Below are 27,368 nucleotides of genomic sequence, written 5' to 3'. Positions count from 1 at the left end.
TACAAAAAAGACAAGCAAGATCATCATTTCAGTGGAACCTACACACTTTCAAAAAAGGATTCGGCTTTATTCATGAACAATCAATCTACTTCTCTTGAATCTGAATTCTTCTTAACCTTGCGGATGCTGGACAGATGTAGGGCAGATCCAGCATCCAATTTTCTGCTGAAGACCAGACAGAACACTCATCTGTCTTTAGTTCCACACTCTGTCACCTTCACCCTTTCAATCATCTTGCCATTATGTGATGGAAAGATCAGTCCTTATAATGCAACATATGGTTCGGACTAAGATCTGAGCTTACCTCTATAGAGAAAGAGATAGATAGAGAGTGAGGTTGTTTCTTACATGATCTGACAGGTGCACTCTCTCATTCATTTTCTGCCATGAATACACAGCTAGAATTCCAGAAAAAAGGCTAAGGTCAGGTTTGATGTGATCTGTGAAGGACAGACTCAGGCTTATGTGTGAAGTAAGTGCAAATGAGAGGTGGATTTACCCTCCCCTTCATAGAGGATGAAGGCATAATCATAGCATTTATGTAGATAAACATATGCAGATGTCAGATTCAGCATGCTGTGGCTAGGGCATATGAAAATAGGCTATGAGCACAGCATCAGCAGCCATAGGCATAAGTACTTAATAATTGTGTAGAGTGATATACATGTAAATGCATCTGCATTGTAATTGTGGGAATGCCTTTTTATCTAGATTAACATTGGAATAGACTTTTACTCAAGTCAGTACTGCAACAGGAACTAGTCACAGAAATGGAAAAATCTGTATCTGTCATGAGGAATTATTTTCTTTTTAAATAAATAGTTGAATAGCAACATGTTGTTAACCATTTAAATAGCATCACGTATATGCTACTGTCTGCTATAGAGTACAGTGTGTTGTTATATGTAAATTAAGGGAACAATCTCTCTAATAATAGAATCAAAGTGTGTAAGAAGAGATCTCTCGGGAATACAGAGAGGAAAGTAAACATTTGTTTATTGCATCTTTAATTTAATTATTCATGTCTCAGTCTACAATTACTGGCAAACACACTAGGGAATTTATTAGACTTTAAGCATAACGCATCGCTTCTCTTTGATTTTATTATTTAGATACTGTATTGGGATTTCTTATATTTATTCTGTCATAGATTGATTTCGGTTATATGAGCATTTGGGAAACAACATCTGCCCATCTGTATAATCTAATGCTACCTCATTCCCATCATTATAATTCATAAGTCATATGCAAAGTTTTACAGACAATATGCCAACAACATTCATCCAACAACATTCATCCAAATGTAAACAGCTTTCCTAAGTGTATATCTGGGAACAGATTCAAAGAAACAATTGACCAAATCACACAGAGGGGCCGTTCATTAACGATCAATCCTGACGTTCCTCACGGCTGGATGTGACACACTCCTCTGATCCTGCTTCCCGGGTTGGACCTCAATTAAAACAGCAGCAAGGCCTGAATTAGGGAAGCAGACAAAGAACAGAACATCAAAGCCCTTTCATGGAGTGCAGAGCCTTAACCTCTGATCTCAGGGAGGGATTTCTGTAATTGGGTAGCAGGGATTGCCAGCTACATTGTGTGATATCGGGGAATCAGGAAGAGCAGAGCATCAAGGAATCAACCCATCAGGAAACGACGAGCCAGAATGGGCTGCAACATGTGTGTGGTGAACAGGCCGGAGGAACAGTATAGGATTATGTTTCAGGTGCGCACATACATCCACACATGAAGTAGATATGAATTTTTGTTTTTCCTGGGCTGTGTCTGTATTCACTGCATTATATTGACAAATAGTTGTGGTGGTCTGAGCTTTCGCCGAAAATGAGATAGTTTACCTAAAAGGGAAAATTTTGTTATTATCTACTCACTCATGTTTTTTCCAAACCCATATGACTTTCTTACATGGAATACAAAAGAAGATGTTAGGCAGAATGTTAGCCTCAGTCACCATTCACTTTCTTTGCATCTTTTTTTTTCCATACAATGAAAGTGAACAGTGACTGAGCCTGTAAGACCCTAAAATTCTGCATTCTAACATCTCCTTTTATTTCACAGAGGACAAAAAATTTGACACAACATGAGTATGAGTAGATGAAAGCAGAATTTTTTTTTTATAACTAACCCTTTAATAAAAAGTTCATGCATTGATTATATTGAAAGGTATTTTTGGTGATGCTGGCTGACCAATGAAATCTTGCTAAAAGCCAAAGGACACTGATCTGGTACTATTTAGAACCATTTTGGGCAAACACGTCCTCTCAAGATCACTTTAGACATCATCTGATGCTCTGCATCATTTGTCTGGACTCTGAAGAACATTCTACTGTGTCTCTTACTACGCCAAGGCCAGACTGATCTCACAGTTAAAACTGAAATAGTAGGTTGACTTTTCTTGAGATAAAATCAGTGCATTCAGAAATTCGAAACATTGCCCCCAGTGGCCAAAGCGGTAAGTGTTGTTGGGCGTATAGGAATGTGTCCGCTCAATTTTCCAGGTGAAATGTCCAAGGTGGGGCACTAAAAGCAAGTTGTGAAGCGAGTTGTTTTCAGCTGTATTTGTTCTAATACAACGAGAAGGAATGCATAATTTATAAACTGAACCCCCATAACCCAACTCCCATACCTAAACCTAACAATCAGTGGAGTAAAAATGTATGTTAGAAGGACAAATGCAACCTCCGAATCGCACTCCTTACTGATTATGCAAACGCGATTACTTCCTGGTTTCAACTCAGGATCCAAACCCAAGTCTCCCATGCTGTTGATGCAAATTGCTTCCGATCGAATCACAGGGGCAGGTAAACATGCTAGAGATCATGCTTGTCGGTGAGTCAGCATAATGTGGCTAATCCTAGGGAACCGGAACTCTCGGAAACAACATGCCAACTTTGCGTGTGATCATGTTGCCAAGGCTTATGCAGGTCAACCTTTTGGGGACTGCAGATCTGCCAGTAAACTGCATGTTAGCTTAATAGGACAGCTTTAAGATGTTTCAAAAAGCTTTTGAATTAAGGTGACTTGGATTTTTTCAGCAAACAATCAAATTAATTGATCCTGTGTTGAAATCACAACCCCCCGAACAGCACAAAGACTTTCTGCTCTGCATCCTCTGTCAGGGTTCTGTCCTTAGTTTTGGGTTTTTTCCCCTTTGTGGCAGAGTCCTGACATGTACGTGTTCTATGTCTGTTTTATATCTTGTGTCTGGATTCAGCCACTTCGGCTGGCTTGATTTATTTACTCTGTGGCTGAATCCAGGCACTTGTGTTTTGTCTTGTGCTGTGTGAATGCACTTGGGTTTGTGTTTTCTCATTCCCTTGTGCATTCATGTCTGTCTTCAGTGATAACCCCGCCCTTTAGTTTGCCTTGTTATCTGTCTGATTATTAGTTGATTGTTTTCACTTACCCTCCTTGTAATCTCCTTGTTTTCTTCCTTATTTAACCCCATTGTGTTCTTTGTCTTGTGCCAATTTGTTGTGGGATGTTGCTTGTGTTTATGTCCCCTGTTACATCTCTGTCGGTCATGGTCCCTGTTTTGTGTGGATTCCTGTCAATTCCTTGCTCCAGCCCAGCCTATCATCGTTGTGTTGCCCTGGACTGTGTTTTTCCCAACCTTTGGGGTAGTTTTGTTTGTTTTTGTTATATTTTTTGAGAAATAAAAGCCCATTGTGCTACCCTGTGTTTGAGTCCTGCCATTTCCTCCATAAAACCTGACATCCTCTAATTGCCTTGGTGATGAGATTCTCTAATAGACTGAGACAGTGTTACAGGTGTTACCTCTGCACTAGTGAGTTGTTAAACATTGGGTTCCATTCTGCCATTTCTTGAAATACATAACAGGTCATGTGACCATGATTAAAAGCTAGGGCATATTTATACTGCTGGAAAGTAGAGCAGGATGAGAGAAGGGCAGATCTGCTAATAATAAAACCTATTGGGTATATAAAATATATGTGGGTAAGACGGAGAGAGCAAAGACAAGAGAAAAATGCAAAAAGCAAGGTTTATTGAATTCAGAAGCAAAGTACACGTTTACCAAAGCAAAACGGATCCTTTGACTAAGCCTAATAAAAAACAGCACGCCCCTGAACACATGGTTTCAGCCTGACAATGAAGACATGGCTGTAGTGTAATGTGGGTTCCTCCTTCAATATAAATTGCATGGTAACTCAACTGAGCATGCAAGTCGACAAGTGAGGTGGAAGTGACAGAAGCACTACAAAATGACGTGGTTGCTTCAGCAATTGCATTTTTCTTCTCACATTTACTTTTATGACATGATCAGTTAGGCTAAGTTTTAAGGTTTAGGGTAGGGAGGTAGGTTTGATTGATTTACAACTTGATAGAGCATTAACCTTAAAAACCTTATCTGTTTGGGAGAAAATGTATCTCGTTTTCAGCACCACACAGTCGAAATTTCACCTTGGAAATGCCGTAATATGTGTAAGGAACCACGCAATATAATTTTGCAAAAGATGTCGCCACAGTCACGTAATTTTCATGAGATCAGCCTGGAAAAAACTAAATATGAGCAATAGTAAAAACAGTGCTTGCTAAATTAAAATATATTAAAAAAACAGCTTGTTTCAGATATTTGTTTGACAACTATAGAACAATTTTTACCTTATGCACTGCAGATCCCATGGATGAAAAAAAATCATGCATTATTTTTCCAATAAAACAGTTTAGCGTCTACCTTTTTCTAAACTACTAAACTATAGGACAAAAATACCACCCATTTCAAATGCATTGATGCCTCTCGGTTCCTTCACTGTAACATTTAAACTGTACTTTACCAAGGTCCTGTACATAGCTTGAGTTTACAGGTTTGAAGTTTTGTTCAGAGAGGAATTGGCTTACTCCACCAGACCGCGATATCATGGAAGGATAGGTCGAGCTGTTTCTAATACAGGGAGGATCTCCCACTTGAACTCTTCAATCTCACTTCAATTTCCAGTGCTTCTCTCCGCCTTATCCTTCACTGCCTGAGGCTCTTCAGATAGTTTTGCTCCTTATCAAGAGTCCTTTCTGTGTGAGCCTGTTTTAAAATGCTGCACACTTATTAAAGGGAAGCCGAAAGACCACATAACTCCTGCTAAGTCAACTGCACCAACACCTGAAGCCCCCGGATTTATCACAAGGAATAGTGAAGCATTTATAATGAAATGTATTCTTAATGTGATGTAAAACTATAAGCATGAGAAGGATGTACAAGCTCTGGGTGACATCATTAAATTGTTTCCCCTTCCCAGATTCCAAACCCATGCTGAAATTGTTCACACAAGGCTAAATGCTTATAGCATACAAAAGCTATTCTGTACACTGTTAGTTATTCAGACTGATCAACCTGTGGATTCGACAACAGCAGGTCAAAAGTTTTGTTACTGAAATCGATCTGCTCTTACCAAAATTTGAATCACTGCCCCCCAGTGGCCTAAGTTGGAAGTGTTGTTGAACGTATGAGCATGTGAGAGCTTCAGTTTCTGAATGTAAAATGTCCACAAGGTGGTGCCAAAAGCGAGTTGCACTTTTAGTTTTAAATGATGTAATACAGTCAACAGGAATGGATATTTGATTAACTCTCGTCCCTAACCAAAACTCCAGCCCTAAACTTAATCCTCAGTGGAGTAAAAATGTCATTTTAGAGTGAAAATTCAACCTCTGAATCACGCTATACAGTAGTTTGTGTGAACACGATCACTTCCTGGTTCCCATGGGACCAGAACCCGTGTCTGTAGGGATAGAGGAAAAGTTGACCACAGTTAAAATAATGTAAAAATGTCTAAAGGGGGATGGCGCTTAATTTGGCAGTATAGGGGTTGATTGAACTTCGGAAGCAACAAGTTTCTCAAGTGATCATGTTGAGTTATTTTACCAAGATGAGGCCCTTTAGTAGAATACAGCAAGACTTAGGCTATGTTTCATAGTGACACTGGGCTGTTTGTAAAGCAGATTGTGGAGGTGAGGGTGTGGTCGAGCGACCGTCTGGGTTGAGAGAGAGCAGTAGGACATCCACATGAGATGAATTTTGTCTAATTACCATCTCTATGTTCACAGTGAGAGTCAGGGGAGATAAAAAGACCGCCAGTTCACAGAGAGAGGAGAGAGCCAGACAGACCAGAGTCTTCATGTCTGACCCCTGAGAGAGAGTCGTGTGTTGTGTGAAGCTGAAAAGCGGACTGTTTATTTGAGTGACGCTGAAAAGCCGTCTTATGTTTCGAGTGAAGCTGTATAGCGATTGCTGGTTATTTGTGAATAAAACTGACTCACGTGAACTGTGGAAACCGGTTCCCGCTTCCTCCTTTATCCTGGGTTTTGGCATCAGTGTAACAAAGGTTCAGGTTGGGCAGATAAAGGAGGAAGTGGGAACCGGTAATTAGACACAGTTCATCTCAGGTGGATGTCCTTATCGCTCTCTCTCTCCCCAGATCATTTCGGCTCTAAAATCTGATTGGATAAGCAACACTGCAGCACTTGTAACAAAGCTAATAAATCCACACCTGTAATTGCACGTCAATTAGATTCTTTATTAATGCACCATCAACTCATCTACAGTATCACCTACAGTTAGGGTAATGAACTACAATACTAATTATACCTTTTAGTGGTGCTTGTTAGGCAAGCATCACTATATTGCTCACACCAGGATCAGAAATGAACAAGGGTTCAGGGCAAAAATGCCACTGAAGGTGATAAAAATTATACTCTGTTTGTGAAGGGCATATATAGGGAATAGAATATCACAGACACTTAGATGTGTAACCGTCTAGCAAACACCCAAAACACAGAGCAACCATATTGAAACATGCTAACTCAGAACTCAGCCAGTCAGAACAACATAGCCCTGGCAACCTCCCACAACTACGGAAGCCCTGAACCGCAAGGTGGAAAAAAAAAAAAATAGTGTCTCAGTTCCTTCCTGAGCCTAAGTCTTACATTTTTTTCTCTCATCCTAAATTTTTTTTTTCTCTCTTCAAAATTTTTTTTTTCTTCAAAAAAATGCATGCGGTACCAACCTTGGCCACCAGGTGCCACTATCAGTAAACATGTAATCTTATCTTATGCTTTTAATGCTTTCTCTGTTGCTATATAGCTGAATAATACATTTATTATTTATTTAAGGGTTTGCAAACCTTAAGACAAAATCAGGTTATGTATGTTTGATATGGCATTCGTTGTCGTGTAACAACTGGAATTATTTTTTGTTTGAAATTGTTGGTCTTTCTAAACCATCTATGCCGTTTGCTCAGTGTTACATGGTGGAAGCGAAGGAATGTATTGAGGTAAACGGGAAACATGGGGAAATTATTATTATGTCTGTCCTTTTGAAGTGTTAGGGGTACATCTGGTAATGTTAAGGCCGCAGGTGTCATGACCATTTATATGTCTATGGTCGTGACATCGTGTACAAAAGAAGTCCGATGTCATTGGCTAGGCACCAACCTATAAAACGACTCCTTTGCGCCCTCCCCTGCGCAAGAAAGAAGGCGGGCCTTTCTCTCTCGCCAACACTGAGTTTGCAAGTGCACAAGTTAGTTTTGCATCAGATATATCGCGAATATAGTTGCAAAAGTCAAAGTGCGAAGATTTGAAATTGAGCAAATGGCATAGATGGTTTAGAAAGACCAACAATTAAAAAAAATAAAAGAACTCATAAGATTACATGTTTACTGATAGTGGCACCTGGTGGCCAAGGTTGGTACCGCATGCATTTTTTTGAAGAGAGAAAAATAAAATTTAGGAAGAGAGAAAACAATTTAAGACTTAGGCTTAGGAAGGAACTGAGACACTATTTATATTTTTTCACAGTTATTTATTTTTTTCCACCTTGCGGTTCAGGGGTTCCGTACACAACACCCTAGCTTTGGGGCAGCAAGTTTTGCACGGGCAATCACCACTCATATTTTCCTCAGAAAATGTCAAAATCTAGTTGTGATTATTATTTTTTAATAAATGTAATTACTTGTTTTGTAATTATGTAAATGTAATTATGCTGTTGCCACTGTTTTATAAAAGCAATAGGCCATTCAAGGTGAATGGATTTTCTAAGATAAAAAACATACAAAACATGGTAAAACAAAAACATGCAGTCTCAAAGCTTTTTGTTTCAATCAGTTCTTTCTGTTGAAGCACATAGTCCATATCATTCAGACTCTGTCTCTCAAACACTCACATACACACAAACACCTACATACACACTTTCTCAACCAGACTTTTATCAGTGTCATGCTCTGTGTACTGTATCTGAGTGAGTGGCATTTGTGCTTGTTTCTACACTCTGGCTGTGCACACAGTAATGAAGAACCGACAGATTCTGACAGGCTTCGTTAGACTCAGGACAAGCCGCTGCAGGCATGAATAATACCATTCATGCTGGATCATATTAGCTGGCTCTGCTGGGAAAATCAACAGCATGGAATCATTTTCCATGAACACTATCACATTTGGCAGGGCCATCTTCGTGAGATGCTTAGCTGTGCTAATTTCTGTTAAGCTTTAGCCTCATGATGAGTTTTAAATGAGACTGATTTGCAGAAATCCTGTGAATAAATACTGTATGTTGAGCTGTTCCAAACTAAACCTTTTAGTAAATGCTTTGCCTTTTCTAATTCCGCCTAAAACCCCCCACTACATGTCTGATGAGTCTCGCTCTCCCTCTTTCAGTCTTTCTGCCTCTACCTAACATACACCATCAAATTTGTCTCTATGGGATGCTGTTGCCAAGGCAACTGAGGTCATTAAGCAAGACTTATATGCTTTCCCACTGCAACGCACAGGGGCGCAATAATGATCACGAAGACACACACGCACACACATACTCGAATATACATAATCTAAATCAGGCGACTGGAGAAAACATTGATGTAAATAAACATAATCCAACCGTCTAGACACTGCAAGAGGTCTCTCCAAACATGCAGCAACATGAAAGGAAGAGAGATGAAACAGTCTACCTTTCACTTGCTTGAAGAATGGAGAAAAGAAAAGAAAAGAATAGAAAGAAAAACTAATCCACACTGACATTTCAGGCACAAAAAACCTTTAGTTAAAATCTCCTCTGGTTTCTAGTGCAACCTCTGCCCTGCCCTGGCCAGCAGCATTTCAGTAGCACTAGTAAGACCAAAAAATCACTATCTCCCATCTTGAACAGTTGAAGTCAGAAATGTACATACACTTAGGTTGAAGTCATTAAAACTCATTTTTTAACCACTCCACAGATTTCATATTAGCAAACTATAGTTTTGGCAAGTCGTTTAGGACATCTACTTTGTGCATGACACAAGTAATTTTTCCAACAATTGTTTACAGACAGATTGTTTCACTTTAAATTGAATATATCACAATTCCAGTGGGTCAGAAGTTTACATACACTAAGTTAACTGTACCTTTAAACAGCTTGGAAAATTCCAGAAAATGATGTCAAGCCTTTAGACAATGAGCCAATTAGCTTCTGATAGGAGGTGTACTGAACTGTAGGTGTACCTGTGGATGTATTTTAAGGTCTACCATCAAACTCAGTGCCTCTATGCTTGACATCATGGTAAAATCAAAATCAGCCAAGACCTCTGGTCCTCTAGTCTGGTTCATCCTTGGGAGCAATTTCAAAATGCCTAAAGTTACCACGTTCATTTGTACAAACAATAATACACAAGTATAAACATCATGGGTCCACACAGCCATCATACTGCTCAGGAAGGAGATGCATTCTGTCTCCTAGAGATGAATGTAGTTTGGTACAAAAAGTGCAAATCAATCCCAGAACAACAGCAAAGGACCTTGTGAAGATGCTAGAGGAAACAGGTAGACGAGTATCTATATCCACAGTAAAAATGAGTCCTATGTCGACATAACCTGAAAGGCTGCTCAGCAAGGAAGAAGCTAATGCTCCAAAATCGCCATAAAAAAGCCAGGCTACAGTTTGCAAGTGCACATGGGGACAAAGATTTTACTTTTTGGAGAAATGTCCTCTGGTCTGATGAAACAAAAATTGAACTTTTTGGCCATAATGACCATCATTATGTTTGGAGGAAAAAGGGTGAGGCTTGCAAGCCGAAGAACACCATCCCAACCGTGAAGCATGGGGGTGGTAGCATCATATTGTGGGGGTGTTTTGCTGCAGGAGGGACTGGTGCACTTCACAAAATAGATGGCATCATAAGGAAGGAAAATTATGTGGATATATTGAAGTAACATCTCAAGATATCAGCCATGAAGTTAAAGCTTGGTCGCAAATGGGTCTTCCAAATGGACAATGACCCCAAGCATATCTCCAAAGCTGTGGCAAAATGGCTTAAGGACAACAAAGTCAAGGTATTGGAGTGGCCATCACAAAGCCCTGACCCCAATCTGACAGAACATTTGTGGGCAAAACTGAAAAAGTGTGTGCAAGCAAGGAGGCCTACAAACCTGACTCAGTTACACCAGTTCTGTCTGAAGGAATGGGCCAAAATTCCAGCAAATTATTGTGAGAAGCTTGTGGAAGGCTACCCAAAACGTTTGACCCAAGTTAAACAATTTAAAGGCAATGCTACCAAATATTAACAAATTGTATGTAAACTTCAGACCCACTGGGAATGTGATGAAAGCAATAAAAGCTGAAATACATCATTCTCTCTACTATTATTCTGACATTTCAAATTCTTAAAATTAAGTAGTGATTCTTACTGACCTAAGACAGGGAATGTTTTCTATGATTAAATGTCAGGAACTGTGAAAAAATTAGTTTAAATGTATTTGGCCAAGGTGTATGTAAACTTCTGACTTAAACTGTACATACACTATATTGCCAAAAGTATTCGTTCACCCATCCAAATAATTGAATTCAGGTGTTCCAATCACTTCCATGGCCACAGGTGTATAAAATGAAGCACCTAGGCATGCAGACTGCTTCTACAAACATTTGTGAAAGAATGGGCTGCTCTCAGGAGCTCAGTGAATTCCAGCGTGGTACTGTGATAGGATGCCACCTGTGCAACAAGTCCAGTCGTGAAATTTCCTCGCTACTAAATATTCCACAGTCAACTGTCAGTGGTATTATAACAAAGTGGAAGCGATTGGGAATGACAGCAACTCAGCCACGAAGTGGTAGGCCACGTAAAATGACAGAGCAGGGTCTGCAGATGCTGAGGCGCATAGTGCGTAGAGGTCGCCAACTTTCCACAGAGTCAATCGCTACAGACCTCCAAAGTTCATGTGGCCTTCAGATTAGCTCAAGAACAGTGCGTAGAGAGCTTCATGGAATGGGTTTCCATGGCCGAGCAGCTGCATCCAAGCCATATATCACCAAGTGCAATACAAAGCGTCGGATGCAGTGGTGTAAAGCACGCCGCCACTGGACTCTAGAGCAGTGGAGACGCGTTCTCTGGAGTGACGAATCCCGCTTCTCCATCTGGCAATCTGATGGACGAGTCTGGGTTTGGCAGTTGCCAGGAGAACGGTACTTGTCTGACTGCATTGTGCCAACTGTGAAGTTTGGTGGAGGGGGGATTATGGTGTGGGGTTGTTTTTCAGGAGCTGGGCTTGGCCCCTTAGTTCCAGTGAAAGGAACACTGAATGCTTCAGCATACCAAGAGATTTTGGACAATTCCATGCTCCCAACTTTGTGGGAACAGTTTGGGGATGGCCCCTTCCTGTTCCAACATGACTGCGCACCAGTGCACAAAGCAAGGTCCATAAAGACATGGATGAGCGAGTTTGGTGTGGAAGAACTTGACTGGCCTGCACAGAGTCCTGACCTCAACACGATAGAGCACCTTTGGGATAAATTTGAGCGAAGACTGTGAGACAGGCCTTCTCGTCCAACATCAGTGTCTGACCTCACAAATGCGCTTCTGGAAGAATGGTCAAAAATTCCCATATACACACTCCTAAACCTTGTGAAAAGCCTTCCCATAATAGTTGAAGCTGTTATAGCTGCAAAGGGTGGGCCAACGTCATATTAAACCCTATGGATTAAGAATGGGATGTCACTTAAGTTCATATGCGTCTAAAGGCAGGTGAGCAAATAATTTTGGCAATATAGTGTACATCACTGTTCAGGAGTCAGGGTTAACTGAGGTTAAGGTTCAATTCAGGGCCGACAGAGAGCAACAGAGAAACACAGAGAGAGAAAGAGATGCTAAATTGGGCTCCCTCCTCTAAACCGTAATCAAAGGAAAAACACAACATGAGGGGATGGTGATGGAAAGAGGGTGCGAGGATGTAGAATTCTAGCAAGAAGGAAGTGGGAGCCGGGGTTGCAGTCCACGTAAGTCTGTTTTATTTCTCAGGTTCCCAGTCACACTTTTGCCTTTTCAGATCTATTTTAGTTTACACTCATCAGCGTCGGGCATAACAGTCAACATAAACTCATAAGTACTCAGTTAACAGTCTCTGTAGCATTCAGCTCCTTGCAACTCTCTCTCCTGGTCTGTCGTTCCACCAGCCTTTTAAAGCCAGTCTCCACCATCACTGAAATGAGACACAGGTGTTTAATATCAACAATCACCAGGTGATGGCCTTTACCGCTTCCTCTCTCCCCATTGACAGACACACGTCCCGCTCCACATACCCCCACCACCTGACTCAGGCCCGGGCCCCGTCCGGCCTGCTAACCAACCCCCCCCTTCCTGGAGAGGAAATCAGCCATAACCATTTGTGGCCCCGGCCTGTGAACCACCTTAAATTTGAACGGCTGAAGTGCCAGGTACCAACGAGTGATCCACGCGTTGGTATCTTTCATGCGGTGGAGCCACTGAAGCGGGTGTAATCTGAGCAGAGGAAGAAGGCCCGCCCCAGCAAAAAATAGCGGAGGGTTAGGACAGCCCATTTGATGGCAAGGCACTCCTTCTCAATCATGCTGTACTTAGTCTCCCTCAATGAGAGCTTGCGACTAATGTACAGCACGGGCCGCTCCACCCCCTCTCTGATGCAGCCGTCTGCAAAATGAAGGGGAGAGAGAAGTTAGGAGCATGTAAATGTGGCCTGTCACAGAGTACAAATTTCACTCTCGTGAAAGCCTGTTGGCACGCCTCCGTCCACTGGACCAGATCTGGTGCCCCCTTTTTAGTGAGATCAGTCAAGGGGCTGGTGACATCAGAGAAACTAGGCACAAACCTTCGGTAGTAGCCAGCCAGCCCCATAAACTGTCTCACCTCCTTTTTGGTCTTGGGATGTGGGCAGGCCGCTACCACCGTGGTCTTTTCAATTTGCGGCCGTACCTGCCCATGACCCAAGTGGAAGCTCAGATACCGTACTTCCACCCTGCTTGGAGCAAATTTTCATGTGACAACCGACCCAGTGTGTGTAGCTTTGCTCAAAGGTCAAGGACATACTGAATTTCATTTTTGCTTTGGGAAGGTCATTCCTCCCATGCCTCCTGTATGACGTCAAGCACCCCGCGTCCATACAGGAGCTCGAAGGGGGAAAACCCCTTGGAGGCTTGGGGGACCTCTCTGACTGCTAATAATAGGGGTTCCAGCCATTTGTCCCAGTTTCTAGCGTCTTCATGTACGTACTTAAGAATCATATTTTTCAGGGTTCAATTAAATCGTTCAACCAGCCTGTCAGTTTGCAGGTGATAAACACTGGTGCGAATCGATTTAATCCCCAGCAATACATAAAGTTCCTGCAGTGCACGTGACATAAATGTTGTGCCTTGATCGGTGAGGATTTCCTTCGGAATCTCCACCAGGGAGATAATTTTGAAGAGTGCCTCCGCAACACTGTGTGCTGAGATGTTGCGTAAAGGCACTGCTTCTGGATATTATGTTGCATAATCCACCAGGACTAATACAAACCGATATCTGCGTGCTGACCTCTCTAATGGCCCGACAAGGTCCATATCAATTCTGTCGAAGGGGGCCTCGATTAACGGTAATGGTGCTCTTGGGGTGGCCGGTGGATTCACCAACTGACATTCACGGCATGCCACACACCATCTGCGCACATTCCTGCGAATGCCCAGCCAATAAAAGAGGGCCATTAACTGGTGCAGTGTTCTTTCTTGCCCTAAGTGACCCGCCATAGGATTATGGTGAGCCACCTGGAAAAATGGGTTTGAGTGTCCTGCGTCACTCGATACAACCGGTCCCTAATAATCGAAAAATACTGATATGTGAGGGTGACATCAGGCTGATTACTCTCGATTACATTCACTTGGTCAAATGCGTGCCTAAGGGTTTCATCACGTGATTGCTCTAGAGGGAAATCCCCCTCCGAGAACTCCCTCAGCGTGGGAGTGCTGAAGGATTCCCCTTCTGCATCATCCTGACTCTGAGCAGACGTGGACGGCCCCGGCTCCGCCTCCCCAGCCATCGCGTCACACATCACACACCGAGATTTCGGTTTACAGGACCCATCCACACACACAACGCTTTTAGTAATCTTTTAAACCCCGGCCAATTGGTCCCCAGTATCAGTGGGGCCTGTGCTTGGAGGAGTTCCTGAAAACACTGCTCCTGGGTGAGGAGGGCTTGGTGGTGAGTCTCCTGGATGCTAGCCAGGGCACGGATGACTTCGCCCAGCAGTGAGGTGTCCTTGGCGGCCAGTCGTCTTCCTTTTCCCAGGTTTCTGCACCAGTGTAGAAGTTTTAGCATGAAGGAAATGGCAGCCGGGGTTGCAGTCCACATAAGTCTGTTTTATTTCTCAGGTTCCCAGTCACACTTTTGCCTTTTCAGATCTATTTTAGTTTACACTCATCAGCGTAGGGCACAATAGTCAACAAAAACTCGTATGTACTCAGTTAACAATTTTTGTAGTGTTCAGCTCCTTGCATTGGGTCTGCGTGACTGGGACTCTCTCTCCTGGTCTGTCATTCTGCCGGCCTTTTAAAGCCCGTCTCCACCGTCACTGAAATGAGACACAGGTGTTTAATATCTACAATCACCAGGTGATGGCCCTTACCGCTTCCTCTCTCCCCACTGACAGTCATGACTACTTCCTGCTACACAGAGGACTAGAAGAGAGTTTGGAGCAGTTTGGGAAAAATTTAAAAAGCACAATTTAGAAGCTCAAATTGAGTTGACCTAGTTTACTGCAGCGCGCTGAACCTTTGTGAAGACGTTTAGCATTTCTAATACATTGTATAACTGGGTCAAATTGATTTGAGAGCAGCAGATTCTGAAATTAAAAACAAAAATAATTACTAGGGTAGAATCTAATGGGAAACAGTCCTTTATTTCTACATAATAATTAGTAGTCATCGCAGACAGCCAGTAGAAATGTGACAACAAACAGCCAGCAATGACAATTTTAAGCTCATATACTTTTACATTAATTACAGTAATACCCATATCCCCCCAGACCCCCCTCAATTTGAGCGCACTATCTATCTATCTATCTAATAATATATAATTTTTTTTACTTCACGTCCTGTTTTATACCCTTTTCGTGGCAAGTGCTATAATCAACGCAGTGTTTGATAGATCACAGACTCTTGTTAATGCAGGCATCTCACAGTGAGATGATGGGGATCCTTGGGGTGCAGATGTGCACAGCAGTATTTGTAGTTGACTGCTTACTCAAGCTCCTTCATTAAAAATGCAATTATTCCTCAGGGGCAGAGTACAGGGGTGAAGGTCAATAGAGGTGTATTAGAAGGTAAAGAGGCGTAACTGCTGTCTACTGCCACTGAACTGATAATCAGCAACACCCACTGGGTTCTGTGGCCCACTTAATCATGTAGAAGAAATTCCATAACAGTCCATTCAACACATTTGTTCCTCTGTATTTCTGAAACTAATAAAACAAAGGTTTAGAAGTTATAAAGGGAATGTGTATAACTTGTACAGTACAGTATGTACTGTGTACAGACTGCGTAATAATATACAATTGCTTGTAATTTCCCACATGATCCTGTGTATATATTCCAGTAATAATAATTGCAAATGCATCAAGCTAGTGGCACTAAGCTCTTTCCATATGAGACATACATATGATGTGTGAACTCCATGTTTACCAATATTGCTTTTGCTACATCAACACTCAGGAAGCCATTGTGTACCAAATCCACCCACAAGATCAATAATGAGCCACACATAATGAAAAATAAAATTGTCACCTATTTTGGGGATTAAAAGAGAAGAGGGGGTTAAAAGTCCTTTCAGTAGTATTAACCTTGTATTGATTGTGGGTTCTGTTCACCTAAATCACCTCTCATCTGTCCCTCCCTAAGGTCTGACAATGGGCGAGAGCGACGTTTTTTGTTGAGTGAGTGAAACGTATACATAATGGCCCAGATGTAGAAATCAATGTATGTTTATCTCATAGCTAAAGACACACAACTTATTTTAATTTTCTTTCATGTGTTGATGACGTATGTGCTAAAAAACAGGAGGTTGGGACATTGGGACAGGACACACAAAGGTACCAGGCTAAAGTACCATGACATTTTATGATAACAATAAACATACTTAACCAGGTGCACATTAAACAAGCATATACAGTCCTTTGCTACAAATGCCTTTTTTATGTACATCAAAGCAAGGTTGCTAAAACATGAACTCTGTATTAACCAGTTATATCTTGCATATACAGCACTGCCATTTTTTATTTTTCAAAGCTGTTAATGATGCCATGTGTAATTTTAGTCTTCTCTTTGTTTTTCTCCACAGAAGGGAAATACTATGCGTCCAATTCATGCAGAAGTAAAGGTAAGTAGCCTATAACACTCTGATTTGTGTTTCTTACTTATTACAGGAGTACAAATCAACAAAATCTTCTGTTATCACTGACAATAGTTTAACTGAAAGCTGTTTCTTCTCATTCCAAATACGAGTCTGTGTTGTCATTCTGTGATTGGATGTGATGACGAAGAGCTCATGCTTGTCTTGCATTTGCCATTTTTGCTTGGTTGCAATATTACTTCTCACAAAGAAGAAGCAGAACTACTGTACACCCATCCTTGAATTTTGCCTATTGATGCATTTATCTTTCCACTCTCACTCTCTCATTCTTCCATCTTTCTCCCTCTTTCCCTACCACATTCTCTCCATTCATAGTACAACTTCAGCACTTAAAGCGATAGTTCACTCAAAAATGTTTATTCTCTCATCATTTACTCACCCTCATGCTATCCCAGGTGTGTATGGCTTTGATTTTATTTTTATTTTTTTATTTTTACAGTAAAGAGATTTTTGGAAGAACATCACAGCTCTGTAGGTCCACACAATGCAAGTAAATGTGGCCAGAACTTTGTATCTCCAAAATTCACATAAAGTTAGTATAAAAGTAAAACATAAGACTCCAGTGGTTCTGAAGGGATATGATAGGTATGGGTGAGAAAGAGTTCAGTATTTAAGTCCTTTTTTTTGTTTTTTTGTTACTATATATCTCCACTTTCACTTTATTTTCCACATTCTTCTTTTTTTGTTTTTTGGTGATCCACATTCTTTGTGCATATCGCCACCTACTGGTCGGGCTGGTCAAAGGTGGAAATTTATAGTAAAAAGGATTCAAATATTTCTGGTTCTCAACCTCACTTATCATATCACTTTAGAAGATATGGATTTAAACACTGGAGTCTTATGGATTTATTTAATGCTGGCTTTATATGCTTTTTGGAGATTCAAATTTCTGGCAACCATTCACTTGCATTGTGTGGAACTACAGAGCTGAGATATTCTTCTTTAAATATTAATTTGTGTTCTGCAGGAGAAAGAAAGTCATACACATCAGGGACAGTATGAGGGTGAGCAAATGAGGAGAGAATTCTTATTTTTGGGTGAACTATTCCTTTAATCTAAAGTGTCAGATTAAATTGTGACAGATTGGGGTGGACCAAATGTAAAAATTAACCATCGAAAAACTCTGTTCGACCAATAATCTAAATATTTGGGGGTACAAAATGTCTATGGTAGTTACAGTCCTGCTTCTATCACTCAAAGACTTAATTTAATTTATGTCAGATAACCAAGGTCCATCGGCATTTATCTTATTTGTGAACTTTTCCTTTACCTCCCCCATTTTCTCTTATCTGCAGCTGAAAGGCAGAAGAACATCTAATCTGTCCCAGGATAAGGATGGGCAGCCCCATGATCCTTTGCTTCTTCAGGTGGTACATAAGGGTCACAGGAGGAGATTGGGTGCCACTGCTGGCACAGCCCGGCTCATGGCTATCACAGACTGCATGGACAGTGCATCCCAGACCGACATCAGCTTCCAGAACCTTCTGCATGGGGACATAGGGTCTTACCCAAGCAGTGGATCACCCATGCCCCCACCCTCTCCTCCACTCACCCAGCTGGTGGAGCCATACCTGCTCAATAACCTGTAAGATTAATCTTTAGCCTCTAAAAAAGTTCTCATTCCCATCACAATACTCTCTACTCTGCTGAAAGGACAAGCTAAGACCACCATGGTTTTTCAGTGTTGGTTCATGCTGGTTAACACTGGTTTGATGCTGATCTATTTGTTGAACCAACACAGCCATGCAAAACTTGGTGCCGGTGAAGCTGCTCGACCAGAATGGTCTTTCCAGGTTGACAGAGGAAGTCTTGCTGGTTAAGCTAAGAAGCCTGGTGGGGGCCACCCCACACAAGGGACCCCTGCATCCAAAGCACAACTGGATGCTGGTCTTTTCAGCAGGATGTGTAGGTCTATGGGAATGGACCAATTTAACATAAATTGAAAATGTGCTGACAAAATATCTGTCTTTTGCAGTTGTTCTCTAGGGCAGGAATATGGAGATCCAAATGACTACTTCAATGCCACTAACCATGAGGTGGATCAACAAGAAGAGTTGGAATATGAGGTTGGAACAACAACAAACCATTACAACCCATTATATACAAACAAAATAATATAATAATAATTAAATAATTTTCTTTATTTGTCACATTATACATCTGCACATATACAGTGAAATTCTTCTTTTTTTCACATATCCCAGCTAGGCTGGGGTCAGAGTGCAGGGTCAGCCATGATACGGCGCCCCTGGAGCAGATAGGGTCATGCCACCGCAAGGTCAACAAAGAGCTGTTGATATATTTTAAACAGATCATTCAACTATAAATTAAATTGTAGGTTGTTCTGATTTCATGTGAACATTTTTACGAGGAAGATGTAAAAAGTCACATGACCAGAGCCATTTTAGTTTAATAAAATAATGTAAAAACCTGTCATAATACAGATAAAATTACTATATCTGGTATAAATAATATTAAAAAAGTCAATTATTAATTTATTTACACAATTGCTCTGGTTCACATAAATCTTGCTCAAAGGAGATACAAACATGTCAGTGGACACAATTGTGACTGAGGAATACACTGAGACTCTTTTTAAATTGGCAACTAGTTAATTAATATTATAAAAAATGTAGAATTTGAATTGTATTGTTCCATTAAATGACGTATAAGCACATTTAAATATACATTTATTCTGTATGTATCAGCTCTTTTTTTCCCAACAAATTCTTTTTTTAATTATGTTGCTTTACTGTTTTCAACACTGAGTTTTGTTTTCGCCAATACTGACCCACTGAGCAATTTCTAACTGTAATTTCTCACAGGTTACAAATAAGATAGAGTATAAACACTTTCACTGAAGAAAAAAAATGAAAAGGTTTTCCAAGGAGTAAAATACATGCACTCTCATAGCTGAGATTCTTTTTTTTTTTTTGGGGTGGGGGGGTGGGGGGGGAGTTTAAACATAACCAGTAGCACAGACACATAACCACAACCCACAACATCTCAAACATTTGGTTTGGCTGGCTTTCTGTGTTGGTGCTTCTTTAAAGCAGAGGGTTTAACCTCTACCCCATAAGCAGCTCTTTCTTTTTGTCTCTGTCAGGAAGTGGAGCTGTATAAGTCGAGTCAGCAGGATAAACTGGGTCTAACAGTCTGTTACCGCACGGACGATGAGGAGGACCAGGGCATCTACGTCGGGGAGGCGAGTGACCATACGGGGGCTTTTTATTTTGCTTTAGTGCTCAACACAACTGCATATCTTCAAGTAAATAAGTTATATATATATTTAAATATGTAATATTCTTTGTTCTAAGGTAAATCCACACAGCATAGCAGCAAAAGATGGAAGAATCAGAAAGGGTGACAGAATACTGCAGGTATGTGATATATATACTGTAAATGTTTTTGTTGTTTTTGTGTGTGTGTGCTACATAGTGCTTTATACAACAGTTTAATTCCAATTGTGCTGTTATTTTGTATAACATTTTGTATCACTACATAGAATACATCTGTGTTCTCTACATATAATTTAAATGTTTAAATTCAATTTTGCTGGCAGAGCAAAATAATAAATTAAACAACTGGGTATTTTGTGTCGTCCCATACAGAAATATGATATTTGGCCAAATATGTACATAAAATTTAAAAAACACGGAAGTATGCAAACAATGAGAGGCAGTATGTCTTTTATATACACTATATATCCATACATCAAATTTCTGTATGGATTAGGGGCTTTATTTTCGTAAGCGCTAGGCACAGTGCTACGCGCATTGAATGTGCACTAGGTCTTATCCAAATTTTGTGAGACTGCTAACTCTTAGCATAATTATCATACCAGCGTATTTCCTCCTGTGATTATTAAACCGTGAAAGACTGATATCTTAGTCTGCATGAGCTGTGTGCTTTTAAGTGAATGTGTGAAGAACTCCAAACTCCACATAATCATGCACGTTGTGTGCTATATGAGATGACAGAGCAGGGCACTAATCCACTGTGAATTAAATCACAGCATTTGTGCTTTAATGATCACACTGAACTGTTTATCCAGACAAGTGAAGCTACCGTCAAAAACATGTCAATATAAAAGCTTGATTTAAAATAAAAGCTAGACGCCTGAATTTAAAGAAATTGCGACAGAAATATATTACAACTGTTTAGTCAAATGTAATAGTGACTGTAGTAATAAATAATAATAACGATGATGATGATTATTATTATTATTAATAATAATAACAATAATGATCTTAATAATTAAGCAATATATCAGAAGACTGCCAAATACTAAATAACATTTGATAAAAAATGCAGTGGAGTGTTAAAAAGAAATTGTTCTATACTTATTTGTTAAATGTTTTAGGTAATTAATTTGATTAGACACTGTTTTAATGATTAAATTAAATGAAACTTTAAAACATGGAATTCTAAAAAATAAAATAAAGTGGAAAACACATGATTTGCGAAAAAATAAAAAAACAGATTTCAGTTGGGCCCTAAATAAAAACATTTAAGCAACACATACTTCATTGAGAAACACTTGAGGGAAACATGCATTTGCTTTAATATATTATTTACATTGAAATATAACTTTTTAAATAGGATAAAGGAGTGTGTTTAATATCACATTACCATATTAGCATATTTTTGCTGTGGTATCGATATTGGTATTGAGAACCATAAAATGTCACTGGTAACGCTAACGACTACTGACATTTTGTTATTGTGTCAACACTACTTACATTACCTATAATTTAACAGAGCCTACATCCAATTATTCCTATAAGGAGCATGTCACTGTCATAAAACTATGTCCGACATTCAACAAGAATACATTTAATGTGCAAAAGAACGTAAGTCCATATTTTCTATTCTTCTAATTCATTGCATACAGCCCACTTGCATTTACCATCTACTAACTTCTTATGAATGTTATAAGCACTTGACAGGGAATGGTATAACAGGATGAATTGTATTGTAGATGGTGGGTGCAATAACTGGAGAAGAAACTCTGAATAAAACTGCACTTGACTCAGCCTCTTGATTTCACCGACCCACTTGCATTTAGACTTAGCGCATGTTTGCATAAAAATACCAAATGTCATATCGCACAGTTATGTGCTTAAGACGTAGTGCTCTTAAAATCAGGCCCTTATGTCAGTTACTCAATATTAACTTCTTGTTCAAACCTTTTCTACTTTTAAGCAACATTACACTTACAATCAACACAAGCATTATTGCAACCAAGTGTATGGTGACATCATCATTTTGTCATTCTGTTCATCTGGGATACAGGCCGAGGCGACAAGCAGCCTCTAAATAGATAATTAATGTGACTTTTAACACAGAACACAAAATTACCCTGGAATATAATTACAGAAAATCAAACACAAAGTGGCAGGTTTCCATTGTCTCGACAAGTTCTCAGTTTATTCTGGTTTCTGATGTGACATTGACACGTCCCTTACTGAGAAACTCAATTTGGTGAGCAAACAAAGCACAACCTCATAATGACATTGGATTATTTGACTGTGAGCAGGATGTTTTTATGGTATTTTTGGGAAATGGACCGTTGTGATGTGTTTAAACATAAGTGTAATAAGAACACTGAGAGTAATGCCTCTGTCTGTCCAATATTAGATAAATGGTATGGAGGTTCAGAACAGAGAGGAAGCCGTGGCCATTCTGACCCAAGAGGACAGCACCAACTTCTCATTACTGCTGGCCAGACCAGAGATAGAGGTAAAGATCAAGATAAGTTCAAAATATAACTAAGAACTCAATTAAGTCACCTGAGCTTTGAAAGCGCAATCTTCATGCAATCAAACTGTCCTCTAGACACACATAAAAGCACAAACGCATGATTAGGCATGTACACACACGTACACAAAACAGGCTTTTTAAGGGCACATGCAAAGTTAATGGACCCACTCCATCCCCAATGACAGCATATCCTCAAATGAATGGCTTATTTTGCTGAAGGAAGGGAAACAAAACTCTTACATCACTCAGTGTATCAATCATGTGATCACTCTTAAGTGATGGGCATCAAGGATTTGTGGCAGTTCCATTAACGCTATTCCACAAGGAGATGAAGAGAAAGCACGAGAAAAAAGTTGCTTTACAGAACAGAAAGAAGTGCACCATTAGAAAGACATGCAGAAAGGAGAGTGAGGGAGAAGAGCAAGAAAGTAATTGAAGGAAGGCATGAAAAAGAGAGGAAATGAAGAGGTACAAACAAAGTGCATTAGGTAGGGTGGAATAGGGATGGGAAAGATTTTTTCCTTAGTCAGCTCTTTCTGAGGTGTCAAGGACAAACTAAAACATCTAGATACATAGCATCACAAATAATAAGGTTGTGCACATGCATATCCACGGTTCGTGCATACATAAGAATGCTGTGAAAAAGCAAATTCACATCTGCTCATTTCTAGGCACAAAATTATCTGTTCGGTTCAGTTCCTCAGTAGTTACAGTATACAGCAGAATTTGTTAAAACCTTGAAGGTGAAGAGTGTAATTTCTGCACCATTGCATCACCAAACGGAAATGCAAAAATAATTACTGTTTTCAAGCAAGTTTCCTGAATACTATCCCATTGGTAAGTCAAACAGACTGTCCAACCCCAAACTCATGTCATTGGTCGAGCCTAAGTAGCTGTATCGGGCTGGTCGGGATGCTCAATTAACCAGAGCAATGTTCTAATAGCACCATAGAGCCATAGTGTTTAAACATATTGGGGGAATCAACTGACAAATGGCACACTTATAGTTGTCTCTGCATAATATACTGGAATAGGAGAAAGTATTTTTATTGTAAAAAATTATTAAACAGCCACTGTTGAACAAAGGCCAAAAGGGCTAAGTTATGTAGCTAAGTTATGTCCGTGGGAGCAAATTAATATTTAATGTGATATTTAATAACATTTTAATGCAATTTTTCTCTTGCACCGCTCATTTAGAAACTGTTTATGCTGTATCTATGGCTCTGAGATGGAGTGTTTTGAATTTATGACTGTGTAATGTGTCAATTTCGCTACAAAATCTAGGCAACCAATGGAGATATTGAAAAATTGGCTGTTGGTTATTGTATGCAGCCGGCAAATACCATCTATCATGAGCACAGCCGTCAGCTAATGAATAAATCAGGGAGCAAATCACCCTACCAGCAACATAAAATGATTAATGAAGAATTGAAGACTAAAAGACAAGGGGAGCTGTCAAACAAGGAGAGGAATAGATAGAAAATGGAGAGATTGAGAAAGAGGAAAAGTGTGTTTATGTGAAAGAGATTAAAGGTTTACTAAATCAGAAGGAGATGAAGACAGAGAGAGAGAGAGAGAGAGAGAGAGAGATAGTACATACAGTGTGTGTATGTGTGTATATATATATACACACATATATATATATATACACTCACACATACATACATATATATATATATATATTTATACACAAACACACACACACACACACACACACACATCCCTTTTATAATACAGTTTAAAAGTTTTAGAGTACTACGACTTTATTGTTTTTGAAAGAAATAAATGCTTCTGTTCATTAAGGATGCATTAATTTGATCAAAAATATTGCCAAAAACAGTAGGAATGTTGAAAATTATTACTTATTGTTGCATGCATACATGTGTAAGTCCAATTTTGCTTTTTAAAAATGGCCAAAAAGAAACACATTTCTCCTGAGATTCATCAGTCTATTGTTTTTTTTAAAGGTAAAAAAAGCTATTCCATGCACTACTATTTTGAAAGAAGAAATCCAACTGGATTTAACCGGGACAAAGAGAGAATTGGATATCCCAGATGCACAACTACAAGAGCATCAAAGTCTCTAGTTTGAGAAACAGCCTCCTTACATATTCTAAACTAGCATCTTCAATGAACAGTACATGCCAAACACCTGCATTGATGCAAGCAGAGAATTCTTAGATAAACAGAAAGTCAGCATTTATTCAAAAAGAAATAGTAATTTGTAACGTCTTTATTGTAACAATATATTATGCAAGAGTTCTCTTATGTAAAATATAAGTTCAATATGGGGTTCATGTACCATACCATACAATGTTTTTTTTAGCATTCAAATGTGGTGTTAATTACAGTACTACTTTATATAGGGGTATGATAATAATGCTTTACATATTGAAAGAAGTATCTTAATGGTGATTTTTGGAGGCGCACGTTTCCATTATATATATCTACATTGCCATCTAGTGTTAAAATGTATTACTGCATGTATTTTCTCATACACTGATGAGACTTTCATCTTTCTTTTTCTTTTCACTTTCCTTCCCTCTTTCTTAAAATTATAATATCCTGACCACTTGACAAGCTTCTCAATCTAACAAACTGTGGGGTCTTCATCTGATCGTCATCATGTATAATTTATTCTGAAGAACTGAAAATCTGTGTGACTTTCTTTTCTTAGTGGAACACAAAAGGAGATGTTAGAAAGAATGTTAGCCTCAGTCACCGTTCACTTTCATTGCATCTTTTTTTTTTTAATACAATGAAAGTGAATGGTGACTGAAACTCTCAGTCCCTAACATTCGGCCTAACATCTCCTTTTGTGTTCCATGAAATAAAAAGACATACATGTTTGGGATGACACAAGTGTGAGTAAATTATGATGAATAGTTTTGTTTTCAGGTGTACTTATCCTTTAACTTTTTGTCTCTCCCATAGACAGACACTCATTTGGACCCAGAGGAACTCGATTGTGAATTACCTGCAGAAATGAGCACGGAAAGCCTTAACACCTCCCCCCTGTCTGGCCTTTACCATTTGAGCCAACAGAGAACCCAAGCGAGCATTCCCGAGGAAGCCTCACATCGGGAGACTCCCATGCTCAGCCTAGCCACCCCCAGCAACAGTCAGGAGCTAGACAGTGGTGTGGGCCGCACTGACGAGAGCACAAAGAACGAAGAGTCCTCCGAGCATGATATTCTTCTGGGTGAAGAACAGACCAGCACCTCCAACACAAACGCCACCAACACGCCCGCCAGCTTGCGCAAGCTCAGGCCAGGCAGAAAAGGCGGAAGTGACACTCCTTCCCCGCTGTTTCCTTTCAGAGAGCTGAACCTCAGCACTGACTCACTGGATTGTGGAAGCATTGCTGGAGGGTACCTTCACGACCCTGTCAGCGGGATGATGATGCCTGGCCTGACAGAGGAGGAATGCAAGAGGTACAAGCAGCTTCTAGAGATCAAGTGTCGCTATGAGAAGAGGATGAAGAGTGTGAAGAAGGTGCAACAGAACGAAGGAGGAACACAAGAAGAAGATGAGGTTGTAGAGGAGCCGGCTCTTGATGAGAACAGTAATGAGAACCTCATGATGCCAAATCCACACGAAATGGCGCTTTTGGAAGAGGAAATGAGGCACCTCGAGTTTAAGTGTCGCAATATTCTGCGTGCACAGAAGATGCAGCAGTTAAGAGAGCGCTGTTTGAAAGCCTGGCTAATGGAGGAAGAAACATCTGGACGGGTTTCCGCTGAACCACAGGGATCTCTGCAGCATGAGTTGTCTGACATCAATGAACTGCCTGAGAAGGAACGATCAGACAAGGACAGCACTAGCGCTTACAACACTGGGGGAGAGAGCTGCAGGAGCACACCCATGGTAAGTGAACATCGACTTCCTGTTTCTCAAATGAACGAGTCAACAAGCCCTCTACCTAGTAGACACAGGGACCAACCAAACTGGAATGAAAGAAGACGAGCAAGCCTCAACAATTCTTATTCACCTACCAGCTACAAGAAGTTTCACACAAACACCGCTACCAACCAGAATTTCCGCTCACTTTCAAGAGACGGCACTGTCCGATGCTTACCAGAGGGCATGACGCAAGTCTGCAATTCAAGGGTAAGCAATCATGACAGAAATGGTGGTCGTAGTGCCGAGTCCAGTCCTTACTTCACCCGACGCAGACATTCCAATTGCCTCACTCCAGAACAGTACCAGAGTTGCATGCATCTGGGATCCTCACTTTCGGAAAGCTCTGGACTCCTGGATAGAGCTGTGGAGGGAGAGAGTGAGGCCCCAATTGGTGGTAGTGACCATGAGGGCCCCATGATCCTGCCTCATCCTAGCCCAGTGAAGTTCTCTCTGGCCTTACCTCTGCTGCTTCCCCCTGCCTCACCACACATGGAATGGAAAGTGAAAATCAGGAGCGATGGGACCCGCTACGTGGCCAAACGTCCAGTCCGAGACCGACTCTTGAAGGCTCGCGCAATGAAGATCCGAGAAGAGCGTAGCGGAATGACTACTGATGATGATGCCATGAGTGAAATGAAGATGGGACGCTACTGGAGCAAAGAAGAGCGGAAGCAACAGCTGCTGAGGGCTCGTGAGCAGCGAAGACGCAGAGAGTTTATGATGCAGAGCCGCATAGAGTATCTGCGAGATCGGGGGCTGGATGCAGGCAGGGATAGCCAGTTGCAGACAGGCCAGACACCAGCCTCCATTCTGGAGCTCAGCCAGAAAAAAAGCTCAAAGAAACGCAACCGACGCATTCTGGACAACTGGATCACAATCCAAGAGCTACTGGCCCATGGCTCTCGCTCTCCAGATGGGACGAAGGTGTACAATCCTTTATTGTCTGTTACCACAGTCTGAGAGGAAAGAATGGATCAATAATCAACTTAATGGAACTGTTCACCCCACAATTTAATTTTG

The 27,368-nt window shown here is 40.5% G+C and overlaps 1 protein-coding gene across 1 annotated transcript; it reads left to right on the top strand.

Annotated features, from left to right (window-relative positions):
- On the top strand, positions 1–27,368 carry LOC127423793 (PDZ domain-containing protein 4-like). The gene is made up of 8 exons (XM_051668379.1): positions 1–1,726; positions 16,611–16,649; positions 17,978–18,267; positions 18,658–18,748; positions 19,789–19,887; positions 20,000–20,062; positions 22,323–22,424; positions 25,380–27,368. Exons 1-8 carry the CDS (start codon positions 1,667–1,669, stop codon positions 27,306–27,308), a joined length of 2,673 nt encoding a protein of 890 aa, XP_051524339.1. The 5' UTR covers positions 1–1,666; the 3' UTR covers positions 27,309–27,368.

The sequence above is a fragment of the Myxocyprinus asiaticus genome, chromosome 33 (assembly GCF_019703515.2).
Source record: "Myxocyprinus asiaticus isolate MX2 ecotype Aquarium Trade chromosome 33, UBuf_Myxa_2, whole genome shotgun sequence".
NCBI lineage: Eukaryota > Metazoa > Chordata > Actinopteri > Cypriniformes > Catostomidae > Myxocyprinus > Myxocyprinus asiaticus.
This window is presented reverse-complemented; position numbering and strand designations above follow the sequence as displayed.

Bases quoted from the DNA above. Each gene is read 5' to 3' on its own strand.
- LOC127423793 (XM_051668379.1), top strand. From the start codon at position 1,667: ATGGGCTGCAACATGTGTGTGGTGAACAGGCCGGAGGAACAGTATAGG. The intron at 16,650-17,977 runs GTAAGTAGCCTA...TCTTATCTGCAG, and splicing joins CAATTCATGCAGAAGTAAAG to CTGAAAGGCAGAAGAACATC. The intron at 22,425-25,379 runs GTAAAGATCAAG...TCTCTCCCATAG, and splicing joins TGGCCAGACCAGAGATAGAG to ACAGACACTCATTTGGACCC.